The sequence below is a fragment of the Schistocerca piceifrons genome, unplaced genomic scaffold (assembly GCF_021461385.2).
Source record: "Schistocerca piceifrons isolate TAMUIC-IGC-003096 unplaced genomic scaffold, iqSchPice1.1 HiC_scaffold_936, whole genome shotgun sequence".
In the NCBI taxonomy this organism is placed as follows: domain Eukaryota; kingdom Metazoa; phylum Arthropoda; class Insecta; order Orthoptera; family Acrididae; genus Schistocerca; species Schistocerca piceifrons.
In genome coordinates this window covers 2,152,211-2,160,638 of record NW_025729208.1, presented here as the reverse complement: position 1 = coordinate 2,160,638, position 8,428 = coordinate 2,152,211, and the positions used below count along the sequence as shown (strand labels likewise).

Below are 8,428 nucleotides of genomic sequence, written 5' to 3'. Positions count from 1 at the left end.
GCACATTTCCTGAACTTTTCTGTGTATTTTTTCCTGTCATCACTTTGTGGGCATATTTTTTATCTATCCAATTATATTATAATGCAATAACTAAGTGTATAAGAATAGATCGCTGCTGACCAACAGTAGGGCATGTAGGTAACAATAATAATTTGTTGATAAACATTGCCAGGGATGACAGAAGTATAAGTAACAGACAAAACACCTATGAATGATTATGATCTAAATGCCTGATCTATGATTGTGTAGCTGACACGTAAACACATATAAATTTACTAATATAAAAAAGTAGTTTTTGTCTGTTTAGTGTAAAAAGAAGTATTTGTATTCAGTTTGTGTATTGCTTTCATACTGTCAACTTGTTTTCAGTTGTATGTTACACAACAAATAAATAAACTAGTAATAGGGTCATCTTGAGTAAAATAAAACAAATTGATGTACAGAAGTCACACAACTTTATACTTTGTGCAGTTTTCTTATATATTTTACATACATACTCACAATGGTGAACATATGGAAATGAAACTATAGTGTCATACTTCTCACAAGTTTTCACAGCAATCAGAGGCATTTAGGCAAGTCCTCAGTTTCTCAAAACACTTAGCCAACTTTTTCAAGATCATCATCAGCATCAATCATCCACTTAAGCTTTCCTTTGTGACAGGTGGTGTGGGTTATAATTCAACACATAACAATAATATACAGTATAAAATACAATAATATGCACTTAGTGCTTACTTATTATATTTTGTACAAGAGAGGCACTAAAGACTGTTTACAAAAATATATAAACACAGAAGTCAATGGAAGATTCCATAAATTAAAGATACATTGATATAAAGGCTGTAATATACAATGAAAGTAAAAGGTCATTGGTAACATGAAATCAGACATCAATTGTGAATGTGTTCCTCACACATTAGCAAGGAAAAAGAAAAATATAGATGGGAAGATGAAATGGAAGGAGGCACAAAGGACAATATGGACAAAAGAGATAGGCAACAGATGGATATCATACAATGACAATAATGTTTTATCAGCTGCTTATCATGACCACAACAGGTGAGAATAGTCTTTTTTGTCTATCGCATCCACAAAATAGATTTGGCGCACATTGTGTTCTGATGAGACTTTGCATGTACTGTCTCAGTAAGTTTTGTTGTGCGGCACAATGATGTTCAATTCATAATAATGTCACAGCAGCTGCTATACCGTTTCCACTGATGCTGCAGTACTCTGAGGGGGAACTTCTGTTGCAGTGTGATTTAGTCCCGCTTCAGGTTTACTTCCTTCAAGAGAAACCAACGACAGCCTGTGCTCCTTGCGCTGCTGCTCCAGGCGCTCAATCATTGCATCCCTCCAAACCTGTGCTGCCTTCAGTTCCGCACGAGCTGCTTCATTACGTGTTGACAGTTCTTCCACCTGCAACAGCAAAGTCAAATCTAACGCCAAAAACTACAAAAGTACTAGAAATTTGGTACTTGTCTGCCTGTTGTTTGTTTACACAGATTGCAGTGGGGTTTCAGTTTTTTGCAATGCTTATTTTCACATTTGATGAGTGCAAAGAGCTGTTATGTTAAGCATTGTTTAATGATTAGGTACAAAACTGAAAGCTTTCGATCAGCACTCTTTGTCACAGACAGTAAAAAATATAGTTTAAAGCAGTGCTACAATATTGTGAATTTTTTCCTACAAAATTAGTGTTGTTACTGCATATTCATGTATATAACACTGTAAATAATCAAATCAGAAATCTAACATAAATTTCTTTCCAGGGGAGCTGCTCGTACAATAATTAGTGAGAGTTAGTATATGTGCAACATCTTTCCTTCTACCCCCTCCCCCATACCGTAACTCTCACATATTATCCATCACTTATCTTGTTTGCGTGTGTAACCTTGTCTGCTTAAATTCGCCACCAGGATAATATGTAACTCAGTGCAGCTATGACCTATTGAAGTGGATAACAGGTCCCTAATCAGAAGGTGCCAGGCTTACTACAAGTGTTTTCTAGCAAGGTGTAATGATTTATCCCTTAGACCTTCCACATTGTAATTATTAACTGTATAGATACAATTTGTCATAAAAATTTAAATAATGTATGTTTATGTGGACAAATCTATCCACTATCACATGGATTCTAAAATCTGCTTCCATTGAAGTAAATTTTATTGATTATTGGGCTCCAAAATCAGGTTCCTTGCTTTCCATTCCCAGAAACTTTTCCGTAATTCTCACCTCTTGCATCAAGCAGCAGGTGCAGTGGAACTGTGTTTGCAGGATATGATGATAATTGTCTCGGCAGGAATAGCTTGTGCCATCAGTGCTGCTTGAAGACAGTGAACTGGCTACTCACTGTAACATCACAGAGATGAGAGATTCTGACTCCTCATCTGAAGATCTGACAGTTGTCAATGTGGGAAAAAGACACTCATTGAGTATCATTTTAAAATGAGGAAATATCTACATCTACGCTCTGCAGACTACTGGAAAGCATATAGCAGAGATACATCCCATTGTACCAGTTATTAGGGTTTCTTCCAGTTCCATTCATATATGGAGTGTGGGAAGAATGATTGTCTAGATGCGTCTTTGCACTCTGTACTTAATCTAATGTTGTCCTCACAATCCCTGTGGGAATGATATGTACAGGGTTGTAGTGTATTCCTAGAGTCACAATTTAAAGCCAGTTCTTGAAACTTTGTAAGTTTCTCAGGATAGTTTACATCTTTCTTCTAGAAACTGCCAGCTCAGTTTCTTCAGCATCTCTGTCACACACTCCCATGAGTCAAACAAACCTGTGGCCATTAGTGTTGCTCTTCTGTGTTTATGTTCAATATTCCCTGTTAGTCCTATTTGGTAGGAATCCCACACACTTGAGCAATATTCCAGAATGGGTTGCAGGAGTGATTCGTAAGTGATCTCCTTTGTAGACTGACTGCAATTCCCTGGTATTCTACCAATAAAGTGAAACCTATCAGCTGCTTCACCCATGACTGAGACTGTGTGATCATTCTATTTCATATCTCAAAAAGTGTTACACCCAGGTATTCATATGAGCTGGCCGATTCCAACTGCGACTCATTGATATTAAAGTCATGACACCATGCTTTTTTCATTTTGTGAAGTTTCTGAACATTTAAAGTAAGCTGCCAATCTTCGCACCACTTTGGAATCTTATTAAGAGCCAATTGAATGTTTATGCAACTTCTTTCAGACAACACTTCATTGTAGAACTGCATCATTGTGTAATGCAAGAAGTCTGAGATTACTATTAACATGGTCCACTAGGTCATTAATAACACGAACAGCAAGGGTCCCAATACACTTCCCTGGGACACACCCGAAGATACTTCTACATTTGACAATGACTCTCCATCCAAAATGACATGCTTCTTTTTCCCTACCAAAAAATCCTCATGCCAGTCACAAATTTCATGGGCCTTGGAGCTTTGTACAATTTTAATGATTTCAGCTGTTTGTCAGCAACACTGACACTAACACTTATTTCACTCATCTTTTTAGTACCGAGCAAGGTGGTGCAGTGGTTAGCACACTGGACTCACATTCAGGAGGATGACAGCTCAAATCCTCAAGCGGCCATATAGTTTTAGATTTCCTGTGATTTCTATAAATTGCTCCAGGCAAATGCCAGGATAGTTCCTTTGAAAAGGGCATAGCTCATTTCCTTCTCCATTCTTTCATAATCCAAGCTTGTGTTCTATCTCTAATGACCTTGCTGTCAATGGGGTGTTAAAACTCTAATCCTCCTTCCTTTTTCATCTTTTCAGTGGTACGAGTATTAAATTGGGGCAGTTCTCCTGGGTTTTTCTTTGTAAAGAAACATTTGCAAACCAAATTAAGCACTTCATCTTTTGCTTTGTTACACTCAGTTTCAGTTCTGCCTCATTTGCAAGTGACTGGACACGAACTTTGGTGCCACTAACAGACTTTACATAAGACCATAATTTCTTTGAGCTTTGTGGAAAATCATTTGGCAATATTCTGGTAAAGTAGTCACTGAAGGCTTCATGCATTGCTCTCTTGACAGACAATGTGTTCATTCAGAACCTCTCTATCTCTAGCCCTAAGCTTTGTTTTACACCTATAATGCAGTAGTCTCTGTTTCTTTAGAAGTTTCTTTACAGTGACTGTATACCATGGACCGTCCCTCCCATTATGAACAGTTTTACTGGGTATATACTAATGAGTGCATAGTCAACTATTCTCTTAAACTTGAGCCATAGTTCCTCTACATGTTCCTATACTGTACTGAAAGTTCCAAGTTCCTGATTGAGATATGACTCTACTACTTTTTTTATCTAGTGTAATGAACATATATATCTTTCAACTGTTTTACTTGTCCTTTATACTTTGGTAATCATTGTTGCCAAAACCGCCACATGGCCACTGATACCAGTTTCAGTATGGACATCATCAGGAAGGTCAGGTCTATTTGTTACCATTACATCTAATATATTTCCATAATGAGTGGGGTTCTGGACTATCTGTGCTAGTAGTTTTCAGAGAAGACCTTTTGTAATATTTCACAGGATGTCTTGTCACACCTGCCACTAACAGAACAGCAATTTCACCAACTGATTGCTGGATGGCTGACATCTCCGTCGATGATCATAGTGTATTTAAAAACAAAGATGATGTGACTTACCATACGAAAGTGCTGGTGTCTGTGTATGTGCGGATGGATATATGTGTGTGTGTGTGTGTGTGTGTGTGTGTGTGTGTGTGTGTGTGTGTGTGTGTGTATATACCTGTGCTTTTTTCCCCCTAAGGTAAGTCTTTCCGCTCCCGGGATTGGAATGACTCCTTACCCTCTCCCTTAAAACCCACATCCTTCCGTCTTTCCCTCTCCTTCCCTCTTTCCTGATGAGGCAACAGTTTGTTGCGAAAGCTTGAATTTTGTGTGTATATATGTGTCTGTTTGTGTTTCTATCGACCTGCCAGCACTTTCATATGGTAAGTCACATCATCTTTGTTTTTAAATATATTTTTCCTGCGCGTAATGTTTCCCTATTATATTCAGATGATCATAGTGTGACGTATACACAAGTGAACTGAGGTTTTCTCTAAGTTTCTCAATTGCTTCAGGAGATGAGTCTGATGGGAAATAAAAGGATCCAATTATGCCCACCCCTGATACTGAACCTTGCCCAAAAAAACATGCACATTCAATTTCTGAGTGGATTTGAGTTTCTTGTCTACTGTGACAAATACACAACACCACCTCCATTTCCCATTATACTATCCTTTCAATTTACATTTAAAGTTTTCCCAAAAAATCACACTGCTGTCAATGTCAGGTTTCAACCAGCTTCTGTACCTAGGATTCTGTGAGTTTCACCACTTTCCAGTAGTGCTTCAGACTCCAGCACTTTTTTGTGAATGCTTCGGCAGTTAAGTATAAGGGACATTCAAATGAAACCCTGTCACTAGTGTAAAGTTGCGGCAATGATTTTATTAACTCAAAAATGTAGTTATACACAGTACATATACTCAAAAATAGTCGCCAAAACTGTTGACACATTTATCCCATTGCGACTCGAGCCAGTCAATTCAAGCCTTCAAGAAGCTAGTACACTGCTGTTGGCTCCAGGCCTGGACCCAGTCACACCCTTTGTCATCTGTTGTGAATCGATGTCCGCGAATAGCTTGTTTTAGAGGTCCAAACACATGGAAGTCACATGGTGAAAGGTCGGGACTGTACGGCGGATGTTCCAGCGTTTCCCATCAAAACTACTGCAATGTCGTCTTCACCGCATTGGCGTGTGTGGGCAGGCGTTATCATGCAGGAGGATAATGCCGCTGGACAACATGCCTCAACATTATGACTCAATGGCTCACCTAAGGTTCTGTACAGTGGCTCGATAATGCTAGGCATGAATTCGAATCACTCCTCATTTTTCCTGCTTAATCGCCTGCATGTTCAATAGTGGACGATAACTTGTGTGACCACCTTCTCTTCAGCGGGAAATCACACTGGCACTATGCAACATCAAACGGTGTGTGTGCATCCGTCTCTCTACCAATAGTGGTGCCACCATTCCCCCAGTTACGTAGTGCCACCTTAAATGTAAGGCAAAGGTAGACAGACTGACCAGGTTTCATTTGAATGAACCTCATACTATGATTTTAATACTCTTGCCTGTGTGGGGCATTCTTTTGGATCTTACACTTATACTTTTGGGTCTCCTACAGCTGTCATTATCTGGACTGGACTGGATGGAAAGTCGACTAATCTAAAATACCCTTGTGTGCACCCCACATACAGTCAGCTGCAGGGGTAGCAGCCTCTAATGTGTAATGCACACCTGACCCACTTTGGGAAAACCTACAGTGCTCAACACTAAGGCACATGTCCACTATGTCACTGCCTACCTTGTCACAGAATCTTTGAAGTATATGATTCAGTCCTTCCACGGGGGTATGATCAGTTCCAGGGACAATGTTGCAAATTGTGAGCTTCGTTAAAGCTCTGTGTGAAAGACTGGTCTTCTCAACCTTCTCTGCCAGTCACTGGAATGATCCAAATCCACATATGACCTCGGACACAACAGGCATTGTTTGTTCCAATGTGCACCACAATCTGCAGTTGTTTGCACCCTGTTCCCTCAATGGCTGCCAGAATAGCCTCTTTTAACATGTTGAATGACGCCTTCAGGCATACGCATTGAGTGCATCTGGTGTTCCTTCCTGTCCTTGCTACTGTTTGCCTAAGGGATACCATTGTCCGCCATACATTTGGGCTGCCAATGATTACTAGAACCCTACCCTTTTACATTCCCTCCTCTTGACACAGGACAAAACAGGTTTTCCAACACGTTAAGTGAGTCCCACTGGCTATGTTTCACTTTTAGTGGAAGACAACACCTCAAACTTGTTGGTTAGGGGTACTGGTATAAAGCCCGATTCCTCCCTGGTCCCTGTCTAACCTGGACAGGACATCTTGATATACCATTGATACGCCACTCACAGTCAAGTGGACAAGTAATGACAGATCCTGTACTTCTTGCAGAAGAGACAGGATTCACAGGAGAGAGGTAACTTTGCTACCTAAGGTACCAGTACATGACTTTTGGTATTTCTTCTAACACATCAATACACAGCAGATTCCAATCATTTGGCAGTAGAGTGGGTGATTTACAGCTGCTTATGAATCTCAACTAACTGATTCTATGTTCAAGAACAGCATTGACCTACCACCATCTTACTGTGGGCAGTGTGCAGTGAAGTTTACTCAAAATGTGAGTTTGCAATCCATTTCAGATGTTCTAATTTTCATTCTTGCTCTTGTTTTTCCTTCAGAAATTATACAATAGTGGATCTCACATTGAAAAATTGTTTCGGGCATACCCTTTGAAGTAACCAACAAACTCCACAGTAACATATAATGTCTCACTCCACAGTAACGTATAATGTCTCCATACTCTTCATTCAATTCCATCAAAAACTGCTGCAACTGATGGTATAGTGCATACAACTTCAGAAAATTTACTATTTCTGCCACTAAATTTTATTAAATGCTCCATGCCTACAAATTTAGCACTAACTGCTTCTGGATGTACAAAACAATGAATCCCATACAAATCATCTGTTGATCATTGTAATTTTTTGCTCTTTCATCATCAACTAAATGTTTAATTTATTTCTGTATGGTGTTATAGTGCCGACCAATAGCAAAACTGTGGCACCCATCAACTATGCAAGAGCATAATAGATATAGAGAAGTCTCATCATTATATGTTACTGTGGAGTATGTTGGTTAAGTCAAAGGGTATGCCCGAAACAATTTTTCAAAGTAAGATCCACTATTGTATAATTTCTGAAGGAAAAACAAGAGCAAGAATGAAAATTAGAGCATCTGAAATTTGCCATAAGAGTGAGATATTGTCTGAACTATTGAGACATAATATGACTTCAACATTTATTTTACTTGCCTTGAGTTGATATAAATGTTGTTGATTGAAGCGTTCCTGTTTGGCAATTTCCAGTTGTATTTCCATAAGATGGTCCATTCCAACATCCTTTCTTGATCGTCTGAGTGTGTCTGTTAAAAGCATATGTGATCTTAATCAAAATGTTATAGAATAAAAAATATATTATATGTGTTTTCACTGTAATGTTATCGCTTCCATTTCTCCTCATATTCAGAAACACAACTTGAAATTTAAAAGTATGAAATATGCTGTATGAGATAGTGATGATAAACAAAAGTTGTGAGAGGTTATGAGGAGTATACATTGTAAATGAGAACATGGTGAAAAGTTCTTTGTCTGGCATAGACATTTATTTTATTTCAATTTTTGTAATGACTTTTCAAGCTATTTGTGCTGATTTCTTTCAGTCCTGAAGTCCTATAAAAATTGATTATAAGTAAATAACTGAACCACTGAATCTTGAGTAATAACAA

At 38.6% G+C, this 8,428-nt stretch overlaps 1 protein-coding gene across 1 annotated transcript in view; it reads right to left on the bottom strand.

Moving 5' to 3' along the window:
* Positions 1-965: 965 nt before the first annotated feature.
* LOC124771318 (very low-density lipoprotein receptor-like) overlaps positions 966-8,428 on the bottom strand; it is a 44,146-nt gene continuing 36,683 nt past the window's right edge. The window contains exons 8-9 of the mRNA XM_047249323.1: positions 7,956-8,065; positions 966-1,422 (exon numbers count right to left, since the gene is read on the bottom strand). Of these exons, the coding sequence (XP_047105279.1) occupies positions 1,207-1,422; positions 7,956-8,065 (326 nt within the window). The 3' untranslated portion in view covers positions 966-1,206. The remainder of the gene's footprint in view (positions 1,423-7,955; positions 8,066-8,428) is intronic.